We start from the raw sequence: 17,529 nt of genomic DNA on the forward strand, positions 1-17,529 counted from the left end.
ATCAATCAACATTATACAATATTATTTGATTGGTCATTTATATTGTGACGACTAATTACCCTTACAGACCTTTCAAATAGCAAACATCTAGAAGTTCTGCCTGCTTATTGATAATTGAGCAGCATCATCATTTTGCCAACAAAGGTCCCTCTAGTCAAAGCTATGGTTTTTCTAGTAGTCGTGTATGGATATGAGAGTTGGACCATAAAGAAAGTTGAGTGCTGAAGAATTGATACTTTTGAAGTGTGGTGCAGGAGAAGACTCTTGAAAATTGCTTGGACTGCAAGGAGATCAAACCAGTCAATCCTAAGGGAAATCAACCCTGAATATTCACTGGAAGGACTGATGCTGAAGCTGAAACTCCAGTAATTTAGCCACCTGATGCGAAGAGCCAACTCACTGGAAACGACCCTGATGCCGGGAAAGATTGAAGGTAGGAGGACAAGGAGATGATAGAAGATGAGATGGTTGGATGGCATCACGGACTCAATGGGCATAAATTTGAGCAAACTCTAGGAGATGGTGAAGGACGGGGAAGCCTGGCATATTGTAGTCCATGGGGTTGCAAAGAGTTGGACATGACTCAGCACCTGAACAACTGATAACTGATAACTCAAAGCACAAAATCAGGTATGGACTACTGACTGCAAATATTCATTAGGTTTCAGGAATGTATCAGCTGAGCGCTCCTTTACCATCCTTCCAGGAGAACTCTGATTAGCAACCAAATTTCTGGTTGGTATGAAGCATGTGCAATTCCCTATCAGTTGTGTTCCTTTTGACAATCACTCATATGCTTACTCATTTTTTTTTCATGTCTTTTGACTCTCAGCATTTAATTAGGGTCTCTCTCTCCCTTTCTACTCTCTCGAAGGCCTCTTTCTTTTTCCTTCTTTCCAGCTTTTGTCCACACAGCTTTTGTCTGTGTGTCAATTTACAGAAAAATCATTCTTATTCATTTCCCTTTGTATTTTGTATATAGACTCATGGAAAGTCTCTCTTGGAGACTCTGACCCATTGAAAACACACACAATTAGGTCTTAGGTGATCAGCTTAAGAGGTTCAGGGATTAAAAGTAGTGCTCTAGAAAACTTTCAGTGTTTAATCATTAGGAGAGTTGCTTTACAGTTTAAATTGCCTGAAAAATGTGCTTTTATGGAATAGGTTATTATTAATTTTGCCAAACCCAGAAAGTGCTACTACATTCAAGAGAAAAAATAAAAGAGCAAATAAATGCTCTTTTACTTCTTAGTATCCTTGAATAAGTAGGTCTCATGCATCTCTAGTACGTTATGCATCTCTGTAGTTTATGCCTTTTTAAAAAATGGGGGTCTTTGTTGAAGCGCATAAATACAGCTGGTACCAAGAGGAGTTCATTTTGGATGTTTCAGACTTTGGGTATATGAAGAAACGGAGGCTTAGAGAGGTGAAGGCAATTGGTGTGATTTCCTGATCCCCAGAGCAGACATTTAACAAATATCTATGTGCAGCAAGCATCTAGAGCTTCCCTGGTGTCTCATATGGTAAAGAATCTACCTGCAATGCAGGAGACCTGGGTTTGATGCCTGGGTTGGGAAGATCCCCTGGAGAAGGGAATGCTACCCACTCCAGTATTCTTGCCTGGAGAATTCCATGGACAGAGGAGCCTGGTGGTCTAGTCCATGGGCTGCAAAGAGTCGGCCACAACCGAGCGACTAACACTTAGCATAGCAAGTATTTATGACTGTGTGCTTATTACCCACTCAATCTTGAACATCATATAAAAGAAGTGTATCTTTAAATATATGTACCAAACTTTAATTTTCATTTCACACTCAAAACTTCTGTACAAAAAGAGGCAAAGCAGGCAAAAAAATTACAAAGACTTCAGCAAACAACATATGACAATTTTTAAACAGCTTTGTGTATGCAACAGCCTTTACAGATGTAGTGGGAAAATTGGGTTCCAAAGTTTTTGTTTCTTTAAGACAAAATTCCAATGTTTATTATTAACATCTACAAAAATTTGTAGCTGTCTGGGATACAAGATTGAATGAGAAGTAGTTAGATCCCAAGACTGAGTAAGATTCATTTTTCTTTTGAAGAAGCATGAAATTATTGTTACTTAAATGTGATAATGTATTAAAAACCTCAGTTTACCATTAATATCTTGATACAATGGTGATGACTAGGAGCAGACACCGATGAAGCATGATATTAACTAATAGTTAAAGGATAGTATCTAGGAGTTTCTTTCTGGTTCTTGATTAAAACTCCAGCCCCAATGGGTCACCACAATTCAAAACATTGTCACTTTCTTTTTTAACTAATGCCTAGTGGCACATAAAAGGTTTCTGAGAACAAAATTATAATGCCAAAGTAGCAGTGCATCTAAGAAATGTAATTTTCACCTTGTCATTCGCCCAAAAATAAATATCTGAGTAATGGAGTACACTTTTGTTCGAAAATTATGAGACCTCAAATATGAAAGATAGCTAACATTGACATGAATACCGTGGCTAGCACTTTCCCCTGAACAGCTCATGGATCCTGGACACACGTGCATGCAGCACACAAAAATGTGATTGTTCAAGGACACCTGAAGGACAGTCTGTTAAAAGAATTTGTCTCCCACTATAGCTCTGGAGTGGAACCAAGGCCCACCACCTGCTAGTGATCACAGACATTCAGTTAACCTGTCCTGCTGCTAACCAGAGGCAATAGTTCAGGCCCTGGGCTTTTCAGAATCCATGTACTGGTGAATCTTGGCTTTGAAACAAGGTGGCCTGGCTAAACTGGGGCAGGTGAGCAGCTCCTCCCCCCATATGTTTGGTCCCACTTGTAAGAAAGTCGAATTAAAAATTATAAATGTTCTCAGCCATTTACTCTGCAAGTCCTCTCTCTGCTATGGGAGGAAAATAGATCCCATGACAATAAATACTGAGTACTTCTACATTTCTAGTCTTGACAGTTGTTGCTCAAAGACAACATGTGGCTTCCAAGTAAAAGAAGCTGAGTATCTAATGAATTTGTTCATCCAGTGTTATCCCAACTTTTGGCTTCCTCTAGGGTTTTAGAATCCCTAGGTTTGGAAAGGTCTTTGAAAGCCATTTAGTGCATTTCTGTTATGATGACAGAACCCTCATCCAACCAGCTGTACTTGTTCAGCTTGGAAAGCTCCAAGGAAAAGGGCTTTTCCTCTCTTTGTTGACTAACATTTAGATATAGACCAGGGAATCCGTTCTGCCACTGAATGGATTTGTTAAAAATAAACAAAACCTAAGTATGTCTCTCCTTTTCTTAGAGGACTCAAGGGACTGCCACCTGGCTACCAAAATCCAGAAAGTAATGGTGTGACAGCTCATTCCTTGGGACAATGTCATCAAATCCTGATGTACCCTAAGCCAACTTCTGGAATTATCATTCTGTGGGCCACTCTCTGCTTCCATCAGAAATAGGCAAGCAATTAAACAGGCCAGGTTGAAGGTTTATTTAAAAGTGTCCAAAATCACCCTATAGTATGTATGCATAGGCCACATGGTGAAAAGAAAAGGACATGGAATCAGGAATGAGGCATCCTGGGTTCTAGTCCTACAGAGGGGTGACGCTGTTTGACTTCATCCTCACTGGAGACCAGAATAGAAGATTTCCAATATTACACTCTAAACTCTGATCTGCAGACAGAATAACCCTTGTCATATCGCTAATCATCAGGGAAGGTGAGGTGATGCTTACCAGATTCTATTTACAAAGGAAGGATGCGAGAGTCAGTCTTCTTATTGGCTCATGGTCTTATAGGAGTATTGGAGGTTATCTATTTTATTTGCCCATTTTATAGATGAGGAAAGTGAGACACAGAGAATTTAAGTGAATTTTCCAAGATCACTCTGAATCAACAAGTCTAGGATTTAATCCCAATACTCAGGCCCGAGTTTATATATTGTAACAAGCTGGCAGTTCTGTCCTGGAGGAGCTGTCTTTTAAATATCAGATAATCAGAAAATAAAAATCTCCCCTCTAAATTCCCTAAGCTTTCTGATAACTAGTTAAGTTCTAGCTAGATCTCTGCTGCCACATGAATGGTCCCCAGAGGCCATGGCTCCTATTAGGAGGAGTTGTGTGCCCAGCACTCCACAGACAACTGGAATATTAGCAACCTCACCCACAATTTTAGCCAGAGCTCCACTTCCCTGATCCTGGAGACAGAGGGTGGAAGCAGAGAGATGACTGTCATTGTTGCTTGGATGCCCTTCTTCCCCACCTGTCCCCACTTCCACAACAGTCACCAGCCCAGCCACAAAAGCATATCTTTCTATTCTCCCTTCTCCTCCACAAACTGATGCAAACACGCTGATTTTTTCCCCTTGAAAAATGGAAGGGGAACGTTACAGGGTATAAATCAAAATAGAAAAAGAATGCTGATAAATAAAATAGGTGCAAACAGAAAAGTTGCAAGGGTGCGGTGCCGTCTGAGGAAAGAGGGGGGATGTGCTGCATTCCAGACAATGGCGTTTGTATCTCCACCTGCATTTTTCTTTTCTGGGATTCCCCCTCTCTCTGTGTCAGGATAACAGATGTGTTTCTTGTAGCTGGGCTGACCCAGGAAATCAAACTCTTCATGTTTCTCTAACTATACTTCCCAGAGAGATCACACATCTAGAATTAAAACATGACCACAAACTGTTGGGAAGTTCTGATTGTTACAGGCGTAAGGAACTCCAATAGCAAAGATCAACGTCTCCAAATTCTGCCTTTTGGAGACAGGGTTTTTGTTTTAGACATCGAAGGTAAGGCTCTCCAGTCAATTTATGATCTCTGGGTTGAGTCAGTCAGGATACAAATTAAGGTCCATATATTTCAGTGACAAGAAGGAAACGGTTATGTAAATACACAAGTATTAACATCAATCTGTATTAAATTATGTAAACATATACATCTTCTGAGGTCAGTTCAAAGATCCTCTTCACTGAGCAAGGCTTTACTGAAGCATCGCTCGAATCTGTTTGGAAGTCGATTCATCATTCAAGTGCTTTGTCGTGAACCTGGATGGAGAGAAAATGACAGCAGTCAGTGTGCAAGCAGTGTGCTCTGAGAAAGCTTTGATCAGAGTTGTCAGCTCATCTTTAGCTTGGGAGGCACAGCTGATATTTAGAAATCAAACTTGGCATCCGTTCTTTACACAAAGAGCCACACTTCAGCGCCCAACTTAGTCTCAGATTTAATATTCGATCCTTCCTTCCAAAGAAGTTTATATTTTGGTTATTAAGCAAATAGATCTTCTACCTAATCAAATAATTACATGAAGGAGATACAAGCAATCTCGTTTTCCAGGGAGACAGATTTCACATGCTTGAGTGCAGGGTCTTGGTCATCTAGGGCACACTTCCTTAGTCACAGATTGTAAAAGGTTGTTTGCATATAACAACACTGTTTTTTAGTTGCTAAGTCGTGTGTGACTCTTTTGCTACCCTATGGAGGAGCTCACAGGCTCCTCTGTCCATGGGATTCCCCAGGCAAGGATACTGGAATGGGTTGCCATTTCCTCCACCAGGGATCGAACCCACATCTCCTGCACTGGCAGGAGGATTCTTCACCACTGAGTCACCATAACAACATTATCCAACTCTCTTGTTACTGTTTTCTCCTTTTGTGAGAGTGCTTATCCTCATTACCACCGCAAGGGGGCACTAAGGCAGACCCATTCAGAAAAGAAAAGTGGTGTAATGTGTATCCTTACATTTACTGGTCATGAAAAGGAAGGAAAGGAGAATTAACATATAATAAAATCTTGACCGTGATCTAGGCACTATGTGTAAGTTTTTATTTCACTCACACTCACACTAACTCTTTGCAGGACAGGTTATTACTTCCATTTTACAGATGAGCAAACTGAGATTTAGAGATGTTAAATGACCCAGTCCAGATGACAAATATAACAATGCATGATTTATGAACAACTTGTGGTTTCTGATGTGGATCCAGGACTGGCTGCCTCAAAGGTCTGTACCCTCTGACTTCATCACAGTGCCTAGAGGAGACACAAAATGCCAAGAACCCAATGGAACTCGCAGTCTACCACAGTGCCCTGGTCTCCAAGCCGTGCTTAACTGAGTAACACTGGACTTCCCTGATGGTCCAGTGGTGTTAACCTTTCAATGCAAGGGGCACGGGTTCGATCCCTGGTCAGGGAGCCAAGATTCCCACACACCTCGTGGCCAAAAAACCAAACATAAAACAAAAGCAATATTGTCATGAATTTAACAAAGACTTCAAATGGTCTGCATCAAAAAAATCTTAAAAAAATCAGAAGTCAAAAGGTTTCTTAGTGAGTGTGGAAAGTCTGCCTTCTATGAAATGGGCACCAATGAAGGAAAACCTTGGTTTACCCACAGAATTTGAAAGACTCTTAGGTTAATGCTACATCTGTTCTGAAGAATGGTGACTTAGCAGCTGCACCTAAAAGTATCAGCCTGGGTGTACAATTTATTCATGTCATGTGCATCTGAGTTTCTTCCTTTATTAGATGGGGATAATAGATCTTACCATTCTGACTTGTGATGATTAAATGAGAGCATGAAACATACGTGTTGTACATCATAGAGTATCACTGCTCCATTTCACTTATTGAACATTCACTACATGAATGGCATTGAGAGGAACAGAGGGAAATCAACAATGAGTAAGACAGTAGGGACCATAAACTATTCCAGATGGCAATCCAATTGGCATGATTCAACAAACTATACAGACGTGTCACAGCTAAACAAATAAGAATCCTGCCCCTGCAGTGGATTAAGTGCATGTGTTCTTGGGAAGAGCAGGTGCTTTAGCATGGCTCAGGAGCAGTGAGGAGCTGTCAGGAGCATTGGCCAGATACAAGGGCATCCAGACGGGGGAGCAGGGTTCTCAGTATTGGCAACTGTACAGATGCCTCATGCAGGGACCTTCAGAACAAACCCACAAACCCAAACTGGATGCCTGAGCCCCTATCCCAGCAATTAAAATTCATCTGATCTGGGTTGGACCCAAGCATCAGTGTTGGAAAAAGCTACCCACCTAATTCTCATATGCAGCCAGGTCTGGGGAGCAGGGGTGGAGGGGGAAGTGAGACCCAGGAGGCTTCTTCTCCTGACAAGTCCCCACCAACCACAAAAAGTGTGGCCAGGATCTGGTCTTTGACCTGCAGGGTCACCTAGACCAGGGTTTAATCTTGGCTCAGCCATCTGTTGTGAGAACTTTTGCCAAGTGAGTTGACTTCTCTAAATTTCAGTTTCTTCCTTCTGTGAAAAGGGGATGATAAAAATGGGGCTGACCTCAACATGTGTTAGTAGATGTAAGAGGTTAAGCTTGGTGTTTTTAGCCCTCAGACCCTAGCAGTATCTAAATTAGCAGTGGATCTGAAGGGTTGCTACCCCACAGGGCTGAGGCTCACCTGAGGGCATTCAGCAGCCCCTCCACACTGTCTGGGGCCTGCTCCTTCAAAACCTTTATGCAGCCTTTCATCTAGGAAGAGAAAGCATAAGATCTGGTTAATATCTTAGCAATTCTGCCCACCATAGTATCTGTCCATAACAACATCTGCCCGTAATAATACCACATTGTTTGGACTCATAGAAACCAAACATTGAAATGACCAATAAACCTTCCTCCTCCGTCAGGCCAATGAGTTGCTTCTGTGGGTTTCTAGAAGCTTCTAGGTCAGTTTTCATATTATGCCACAATTGAATGTCTTCTGTGTCCGGTCTTTGGGGACAAAGACTTGAGACTGATTTTCTTGTCTTGGCCACCACAGTCAAGAGCAGATCTTTTCGTGTCTGTGCTCAGGGGAGGCTGAGCAAATGAACCGCAAACCTGGTCATTTTACACCACCCTTCTGCCCAGAATGCATTTCTTCCTTTAGCTGTTTGGTAATCTCTTTAAAAATTGTTTAGGACTCAGCTGGAGCTCACCAACGCCAGGAAGCCTCTTCTGATCGCATTACCTTCACCACCTAGAAGTAACCACCACGTATTTGTATCCCTGACAGTACACTGGCATTTCTCAGAGAACCTTAGACATTTTAGCACTCAGATTAATTTGTCTCCCTCCCTAGGCCAGGAGAGGGCCAGTAAAGGACAACAGTTAGGAATATGAAGCACATGGAGGCAGAATGCCTGGGTTTCATCCATCCTTCTTTATTTATCATCTTCATAAACCTGGGTAAATTTCTTAGCTTTTTGTGTCCTTGCAATATAATCTATTCATCATTTGGGAAATACACAAAAGCTAAATCTACATTGTAATAGATCATATTATATTACTCATATACGGGAATATTTTTGGCAAAGGACGAATCCTTCTGGAAAGAATACAGTCAGTCATTTTAAACTCACAGATATTTATGCACTGACTGGGTAAACAGTGCTAAGGACCTCTCTTACAATGGTTACTTAGAAAATGTTCTTGTAGGTTGAAAGCTTTTTCCCAAAGACTTGATACAGGTTGTTGGATTGATGGGGGCAGCCAGAAGCACAGGGCTGAGAATCATTTGGGGGTATGTTTAGGCTCATCCACAAAGAATGTCGTGGTCAATCAGAGACTCCTGTCACAGGTGCAGGATGGGGACAAGCACACAATGAAGAGATTCAGTCCCTCTCCCAAGAGAGCTCAGAGCCCCGTGGGAGAAGAGAGACAAATGGCTCCTTGTCATCCCTTGATATGTGTTCTTATAAAAAGTGCCCAGGGAGAAATGGGGACACAGATTAGAAAAGAGGCAGAAGTGTGGTGGATACTCTATGGGAATTTCTAGTTCAATCTCAGGCTGATGAAAGCCTGGGGTGTGAATAACAAGACACAGTCAGAGATGCATTCAGGACCAGATTCAATATGCGTTTAACAACATGGTCAGGACTTGAGCCCTTGACCTGTGGAAAATACCCTTGATAGGTGTTCAACAATGTAACAATGTGGTTAATACTGAAAGGGGTCTGAGGGAGCAGAGCTGGAGATGGGAGGGCCAGTGGGAGCCCCTGAGAGTGCGGGTGTGAGTGAGCGTGTGAGAGCGGCAGTAGGCACAGCGGGTCAGGGCGAGACGAGAGGATGCGCTGAGGTCCAGGCCACAGGGCTCGGTGTCTGAGGAGGTGTGGAGGTGAAGAGCGAAGACTGTTCCGAGGTTCTGCGGAAAAGCCCCAGGTCTGGCTTTGACCCCGAGTGGAAAGGAGGTGAACTACCTGAGACGGGAGCCCACGAGGAGGAGCAGGTCTGTGTGAGAGTGAGAGCCTTTGATTTGAGGCCGGCCACACGTCAGGTGTCCAGAGGAGGTGGGAGTCTGGGATTCTGGGTGAGGTGTGGGCTGGGGACCGGGCTTAAAGAGTGATTCTGTATTGGATCGCTCCATGCAGTTTTAAGGAAATCAGTTGAAAACGCCGTCTCACTCCAGCCTGCATCCCTCACACCCACAAACACGATCTGTTCTCTAAATGATGAACATCCCTCTGGGCCGTGATGACTCTGCTGGGATGGATCCTCTGCCCGGAGGACTCTTCCTTCTCTCCGTCCACTTGGCAAGATGCCCCAGATCCACCTGAAACATCGCCCTCTTTCTTTGCCTCTCTACAGAATTTGAATATTTGAATTTCTCCCTCATCTGGGTGTCTAGAGCTCAGAACTTCCATTTTGGGCTCCAAAACACATTCTCCGTAAGGGCAGGGGACAGGATCTAGTTCATTATCTGCTTCTTCATAGTTGATGCTGATACCCTGAGGGTTTATAAACCCTGTGCCTGTAACTGTTGACTTCGAAGCAGACTGGTATCTGGAAGGAGAGCCTTTATGTCATCAGAGAAAAATGGCCCATTATATAGTATACATACTGTGCTCTGTAAACCTGAAACTTTCTTAGAGACATGGGTGAGCTTCAATACAAGCAAGCCATTCTTAGTGAGACTGACATGAACAAACAGACTTCATCAGGACTGGGGAGGGTTAGAACTAACATCACATAATGTTCACTGCCTCCGCAGAAAGAGTCAGTGAATGACAAGCAAGGACGAGCTTTTTTTAAAGGTTAAGGCTACAAGACATAATGGTACTTAGTGTATTTTTAATTATTGACTCTCTGACAAGTTAACAAATGGCTGTGGTAAATGAGAATGTCCTATGAGTACTAGGTAATAAATTCAATCCATATTCAAATGATATTCATGGGTTATTAATAGAGCTATTTATGCTCAATCTATAGCATAAAAATGTTAAAGCCTCATGAAGAATACAGTAAAATATTTATTGGTATGGAAAAAACTCTGTAATATACTGCTATGCAAATTATATATGCTTTTAAATAACAATTATAGCAGGGTGCTAATCTGCTAAGTATTAATACATACACACAGACACCCAAACATTTATATAAAATGAAGGGACAAACATATGTGACATATTGATGACACATGATGTCCATGGTGAGGTTAGCACAGATATGTTTAATTCTCTGTATATTAATGTCCTTAATTTTCCCCAAATTTTTATATAAATATTTATTTTCTTGAGAAATAAAAATAATTATATTAAAAATAAGGAAGACTCTACAGAGAACTATGGCTAGCTATGCTATGTAGCCAGACCCTCAAAATGAGTAAACTGAGTTGCATTACGAACTGATAAATTTTCTTATACTCTTCAGACTCACAGCCCCTCTGGGTGTCTGGACCTTCTGTCTGCACAGAACTAGAGCATCAAAGATGCTGCTGTCTATGCATGAATGAGCTGAGAGTGTGCATGCCCCTACTTAGCCATGTCAGAATAAGTTAGTACCAAAGGGTCCTATTCTGTACTTAAAAGGTTTTAAATTAATACAGGGATACACTGCTGGGTGCTGCTGCAGGCAAACACTGGGCTGAGAGGAGTGTCTTTATCCCACAATCAACAGAAAATCACTTGCATACCACCATCGTTTGTCTTCCAATCCTATTCATTCACTCAGCAAAAATTTTATGAGCACTATGCTCTGTGGATCAAAGGCACTGTTAGGCAGTGGAGTGGGCACCAGGTGTATAGATCCTGGTGTCCGCTCTTGTCAACAAACTCAGAATCTGTGTTTGTTGTTTATTCACCAAGTCGTATCCAACTCTTTGTGACCCCATGGGCTACAACCCGCCAGGCTCCTCTGCCCATGGCATTTCCCAGGCAATAATATTGGAATGGCTTGCCATTTCCTTCTCCAGAGGATCTTCCCTACCCACGGATCAACCTGTGTCTCCTGCACTGCAGGCAGATGCTTTATCGTGGAGCCACCAGGGAAGCCCCAGAGTCTGTGAGGGAGTCAGAAAATCCAAAATGGTGGGTGTTCTGGGGCCAAGGAGAAGCAAAGGCTCTGCTCCATGCAGGGCGCTGGAGACGTGTTCCACATGAGAGGACATGTGAGGAGTGTCTTAAAGGAATCCCCCTACCAGAGAAGAGGGCGGGCGCTCTGGGCAGGGCTCAAGCATAGTCCAAGGACAAGAAAAAGCATGAGAATCAGGTAGTGCTCTCTGCCGGGCAATGGGACAGGAAGTGGGAACATTGTCTGGGATTTGACCATGGTGTCTTGTAATCCAGTTATCTCCTGATGCTATTCACATTGAGACACATATATACAAATAAATATGTATATGGCGCATGGGTAAGCTGAAGGGGCAACTAGCAGCTAAGTGACTGTTCACCCCTCAGCCCCTCTTCAGGCGGAGGGGATCAGCGTCTCCACTCTCCTTCTGTGCCTTTGAGGCTGGATGCGTTTGTTGCATGCCTGTGAAGAGGACTGGATTTTTTGCTACGAGGAGAGAATGCCCCGATGGATTTGCAATGGGGAGAGCTCACTCATGGGCAGTTGGTGGGGGATGGATGGAGGGGAGGGAGAGAGAGAAGCAAGGTCTGTTTGGCGACATTCACGAGCCCCTACTGGGAAATCAGCTATCATAACTGTTCTTACATCGATCTTGGATGTCTTGCAGAAAGCTCCCACGGGGTGCACGTGGTCGTAGAGGATGATGACCCCCACCATGACCCTCATGCAGAACATCAGCGTTTCTTCACTGGTAAACCTACTCCTGTATTCCCTGGAAGAGACGAGAAATGGCAAAGGTGTTACTTCTGTGACAGAATGCGTTTGTTTTTGGCTCCACAACTGGCTAGTTTAGCCTCCTCCAATCCTCTCTCGAGAACAATCCTAGACCTGCAAGAACCAGGTTAATAAGCTCTTAAAGAAATCGGCAATGATAATTCTCCTTGAATCTATCCAACCAATGTGAAAACAAGTACATTGGAGGGCAGTAAATTCTCTTCTCTTCTGCCTTCAGCAAGCCAGCTCATCACGTATCTAACTCCCCCACCCATCAATCATGAATATTTTATAGCAGGTCTCTCTGGCTGTCCTAGATTATAGAGAATAATGGCTTCATTATAGAGAAAACGAATCAAGCTCATTTCTATAGAGCAGCTACTGCATCGCCAGTCAGGATAACTTCCTTTGTTAAGATACAGGCTGCAGATTGAATTAGATTAGCAAAGATACCTAAAAGAGATTACATACCATTCACTGGGTTGAGAGTATTTGTGGAGCCTGAATTCTGTTCACTTACCTTGACAGGGTCATTGATGATTCAGATAATTCAGCCAATTCTAGAGGCTTTCTTAACATCAACTTCATTCTGACTTGGCTCCACAATGATGATGATTACTATTTCCATCTTGGAATAAATATTAACTTAAATATAAATGAAATATCTGAAAGGAATGCCATCTTACATTTGAACAGAGCATCACATTTTAGAAGGCACTCTTGACGCCTTTGGCACTCCCAAACTTTCTGCCTTGTAGGTGGCATTATGGGGATCTCATCAGGTAAGGAAAACAAGATCCAGACAGGTCGGACCACTTGTCAGTGGGCACAGAAGGGGCTACAAAATAAATAGAATAAGGGGAAACCTGACACTGGAGTGAAGATTTCCTCATTGCCAAATTGCCTCACCTCAACAACTCAAGCATTTTTTAAAGCTAGCATCTAATTGAAGTACAAAGAAACTGCCACATGCATGAGAGACAGATTTCCATTATCATTTTTACAATAGTCTTACCACTTCTACTCTTGGTTTTAAATAGTCTCTCAAATCTTTTCTCCAACATACTTATAACAATACCCAGTCATTTAACTCAATCCACCATTTGATCTGCATACAACTTCTCCTGCATCTTTGATTCAAGTTTTGATTCAGCCATCTAACAAACCATGCGATCTTTGGGAAGATGTCAGTTAACCAATTTCAGCCTTGTCTTCTTTAGCTTTAAGATGGGGATAACTATACCTATCACCAGAGTTCTTTATGAAATTAATTCAGTTAATATATAATGAAATGTTGACATGCTAACCCAAAAGTTAGAAGCTGTCATCACCACCATCATCATTGTTAGAGATATGTGAATTCTTGACACGGATACACCTCTGATTTAACTTACGGAGTTTCCAGCATGACTTTACAAACGCTTGTCATCGTACTGAGACAGTCTGTGGTGTTCTCTATTGGCAGGGTTTTGTTCTAAATGGGAGACACAAAGGGTGTTAGCCTGTTAGCAGCTTTTATGGGCAACTGGGCAGAAGGCACTTTGTTGCTCAACATCACTTACTTCGGAGACAAAGTGCATGGTGGCGTTGCTGAGGGTTTTCAGCATTGGCGTGGCTTCTGCATAGAACAGGGACATTCGATTGGCCATCTCATTGTTGACTTCATTCTCAATGTCTAGCTGATGAAAAGAAGATGAGAAGATGCGATTGATAAAGAGGTGGTCAACATCTCAAATTGTATCTTCTGGAAAATGAATCACAAAGGCTCTGTCTTCTCCCTGTGCCCCTCCTGATGCAGAAATTAAAAGAGATCTGGAACCTGGGGCTGTCGACCCAGGAGATCCAGGGACTCACATGCATGTTGTTGATGCGATTGCGACTGATGGTCCTTCTGTAGTAGCTGAAGTCATTCTGAATAGCTGGGTTCCTCATCTGAAGTTCAGAAAAGAAGAAAGAAGGTCATTTCTCAGCTTCAGAGGGGGGTTATGCACCCAAAGTCCAGGCACTATATTTTGCACAGATACCAGGACTTCCCTTTGTTACCCAAGAGTCAAAACAACTTTGGGTTAAAAATAGACTCAGAGCTTCATTATTTAAGAATATGCCCTATTTTTACCCTAGGCTAGATTTGAGGGAAAGCACAGTTGCTTCCAAAGAGGAACAGACACTTGAGATGTTTTCTCTGGTTGCATTTGGCAGATTTTGAATTTCCATGTACAAACCACCATCGTAAATAACTTTGACCACAAGGAGTGTGAATTCTTACCACATCACACGTCTATTGAGGAAAGGAGCTACTTCCCTCGTCTTTTTCCCCCGCCCCACAGCCCTGCAAAGCACCTGGACATGCAGGTGCTCAGTATGAATCTGTTAAATTGTCCAAGCACACATGGCCTAACCTTTAGCTCATCGAATCGAAGGGTGAAATGCAGAATTTCCGCAAATTCCTTGGCCAGGGCCTGCTCCCGCTCCAGGTGCTGGGTTGGTGTGTAGGGTGGACAGGTCAGAGATTCCAATAAACTCTGAAGAGCTTTTTCTAAAAGTCAGAGGGATACATACATATTTGAGGTGGACCACAGAGATTTTTCAAAAAGCCCAATTTGAAGCCCCAGTTGACATTCTCAGAGATAACCTGTGTGAGTCTTTCCTCTCCACCTTCCCCCCCAAAACAGTGTGAAATGTGACGTGTGTGGATAAGGAGGAAAAGGAACCCCCCTGCCCTCCATGCCAGAGAAGACTGCCTCCACTGCAGAACTGCCCCGTGGTCCCAAAGCTCAGCTGGACCCTCCCATGTTCTGTTGTCCCAAATCCTAACACTGTAGAAAACCACAAATAGGATCATGTGCATGAGACAGCCATCTATGACCCAGGATGAGATGAGATGGACCTGCATGCATGGGTTAAATTGCTTGCTTTGCAGGGAGAGACTTCCAGTCCACACCAGCCCTTCTCCGCAATGACACTCTTAGCAAATCCCAGGAATATTTTTCTACAAACCTGCTGCCATACCTACCTCCATTACTACCCTGAAAACAGTTTCATTACTCTCACTTGTCTGTTTCTAAACCTTCCTCCCTGCTTTTTCTTCAATATATTTTTCTTGGCATCAAGTCATTTTATCAATCCTCTACAGAAGAGGTAGGAAAACTATGGCCCATAGGCTAAATCTGGTCCACAGTCACTGCTTTTTTGCAAATAAAGTTTTATTAAAACACAGCCATTCTTCATTAATATTTTCATTCTGTGCCACAATGGCAGGACTGAGTGGCTGTAATGACAGGATAGCCCACAAGCCTAAAATATTTATTATCTGGCTCTTTACAGAAGGGTTTGCTAGTGCTGACTTTATCATCCCTAGAAGCCTTTTTCAGTTTATTTCTGAGGACATCACTAGCATTTTCTATCTACAGAAACACACTGTCTTCTGAGGCAGCCTGCTTGACCTTGGTGGATCTTTTTCCGTCTGCTGAGCTGACACTTGGCTCCTTATGATTTCAGTTCAAGGGGTCTAGACACACACTTTGAGGAAACTGAGAAGTTGATCCCTCTTCAACCTGAGAGTCTTCAGGAGCTCTTCTTGAAAAACTGGTTAAGTTCATTGAACTATTCCCTTGGAGTCTCAGTTTCAAATTCTCTCAACATGATGGCGATTATTCCCCCAGGGTACTTCACTTTCTCTGTTTAATTCTTAAAATGTGGCATTCACTTATGGCAGAAGTAGAATAAACATGACCACACACTTCCTAAAGGAAATCAACCCTGAATACTCATTGGAAGGACTGATGCTGAAGCTGAAGCTCCAATACTTTGGCCATCTGATGCAAAGAGCCGACTCTTTGGAAAAGACCCTGATGCTGGGAAAGGTTGAAGGCAGGAGAAGAAGGGGACGATAGAGGATGAGATAGGTGAATGGCATCACCAACTCAATGGACATGAATTTGAGCACACTGCAGGAGACAGTGAAGGACAGGGAAGCCTTGAGTGCTGCAGTCCATGCGGTCGCAGAGACTCGGACATGACTGAGCGACTGAACAATAATAAATCCCCCTTCCTCATTCTAGACATATCATACGTTTTAACCAGTGAAACCTCAGATAGCTTTACTGGTGGGGGAGGGGTTATACCATATCGACGGTCACATGGAGCCTATTGTCAACCAGACTTGATTTTACTCTGACCTCTGCAAAGCTGTCCTGTACCTGCACAGTTTTTTTTTTTTTAAGCTTAAGAACAGAACATTATATTTGTCTTTCTTGTATTTTGCTATATTATTGGGTTGGCCAAAAAGCTCATTTGGGTTTCTCTGAGCTGTCATCTGGAAAATCCGAATTAACTTTTTTTGGCCAGCCAAATAAATTTAACACATGATTCCAGCCAACCAACTTCTTTTTGAGTTAGCAGGTAACATGGATTTTCCAACTTCTCTGTCCTTTGGAAATGTGATCAGGACTTAAGAATAGGACTTAGCTGAGAACAAAACCAAAGGGAAAGCCATTAGTAAAGACACTCAAAACATGCCAATAAATGCAGGGGAAGAAACTCTGAGGCATGTTGTCAGAAATGGACATGACCACAGTTTTTGTATCTGAGTGGCCTCTGATGATGCACAAGAGTGGATGTGGGGCAGTTTCCAATCCCTTGAGCTTTTCCTGCTACTTTCTCAAACACCATCACAGAGTTTCACAAGAAGGACATGAAAATCATAAATACATACTCACCTAGCCTGATGGAAAACTCATAAAATCTCTTCAGCCTCACGACCAAAGGACACACTGCATTCCAAGCTTTTTCCTGAAGCTGAATGTCATTGGGATTTTGGATGGCCTGCCAAAACATGATGGAACTGTCTGCTTAAAAAGAAGTGGTAGGCTCCACATCAAAATGACTTAAGATTGAGAAAGAATTTGAGTTAAAAAAAAGTTCCTGCTGTCTTTTGCTAATGTGTACTGCCTCAATCAGTTCATGGAAGTGTTGTCCAAGATGCTCAATTAGGATGGTGATTTTAGCACTTGAACATAATGCAAATGGCTCAACAATTAGATACCATGTCATTTGACTTGCTTCTCGTATCTTCAATGCAAAAAGAAAAAAAGATGCATGTCTAATTGGAAGCAATTCAGATCTCTTCCATGACCGTTTGATTCTTCTAAAGTAGAGCTAGTGCTCATTATGAAGTGCAGATTCTGTAGATGTTTTCCTTTCTCCATAATATGTATTACATTCTTGACAGTCTGAGATGGCACCTAAATTACCTAAATTAAATGGTGACCCTTAAGTAGAAAAATAACCTCTTAATAGGCTGCTACTTTCTTTGAAATGCTGTTTTGCCTGGGTTTCAGCAGTTTGAGGATTATGATGCTAGCAACATTTTATTGTTGTTGCTATGTCTTGGTTTTTTTCAGAAAATGGTGATGGCAATGTGTGTGTGTGCTGATACTTCCACAAAACTAATTATTTCAAACAAAAGGAGTGTGAGGT

At 42.5% G+C, this 17,529-nt stretch overlaps 1 protein-coding gene across 2 annotated transcripts in view; it reads right to left on the minus strand.

The window, feature by feature from the left end:
• Positions 1 to 1,775: 1,775 nt before the first annotated feature.
• CYRIA (CYFIP related Rac1 interactor A) overlaps positions 1,776 to 17,529 on the minus strand; it is a 101,629-nt gene continuing 85,875 nt past the window's right edge. For both annotated transcript variants that reach the window (XM_055399610.2, XM_088841201.1), the window contains exons 6-13: positions 16,770 to 16,875; positions 14,451 to 14,587; positions 13,906 to 13,983; positions 13,614 to 13,730; positions 13,446 to 13,525; positions 11,923 to 12,049; positions 7,412 to 7,482; positions 1,776 to 5,021 (exon numbers count right to left, since the gene is read on the minus strand). In XM_055399610.2, coding sequence (XP_055255585.1) covers positions 4,958 to 5,021; positions 7,412 to 7,482; positions 11,923 to 12,049; positions 13,446 to 13,525; positions 13,614 to 13,730; positions 13,906 to 13,983; positions 14,451 to 14,587; positions 16,770 to 16,875 — 780 coding nt within the window. In that variant the 3' untranslated portion in view covers positions 1,776 to 4,957. The remainder of the gene's footprint in view (positions 5,022 to 7,411; positions 7,483 to 11,922; positions 12,050 to 13,445; positions 13,526 to 13,613; positions 13,731 to 13,905; positions 13,984 to 14,450; positions 14,588 to 16,769; positions 16,876 to 17,529) is intronic.

This window comes from Moschus berezovskii, chromosome 11 (genome assembly GCF_049115385.1).
Source record: "Moschus berezovskii isolate FMDL1 chromosome 11, NW_MosBer_1.0, whole genome shotgun sequence".
NCBI lineage: Eukaryota > Metazoa > Chordata > Mammalia > Artiodactyla > Moschidae > Moschus > Moschus berezovskii.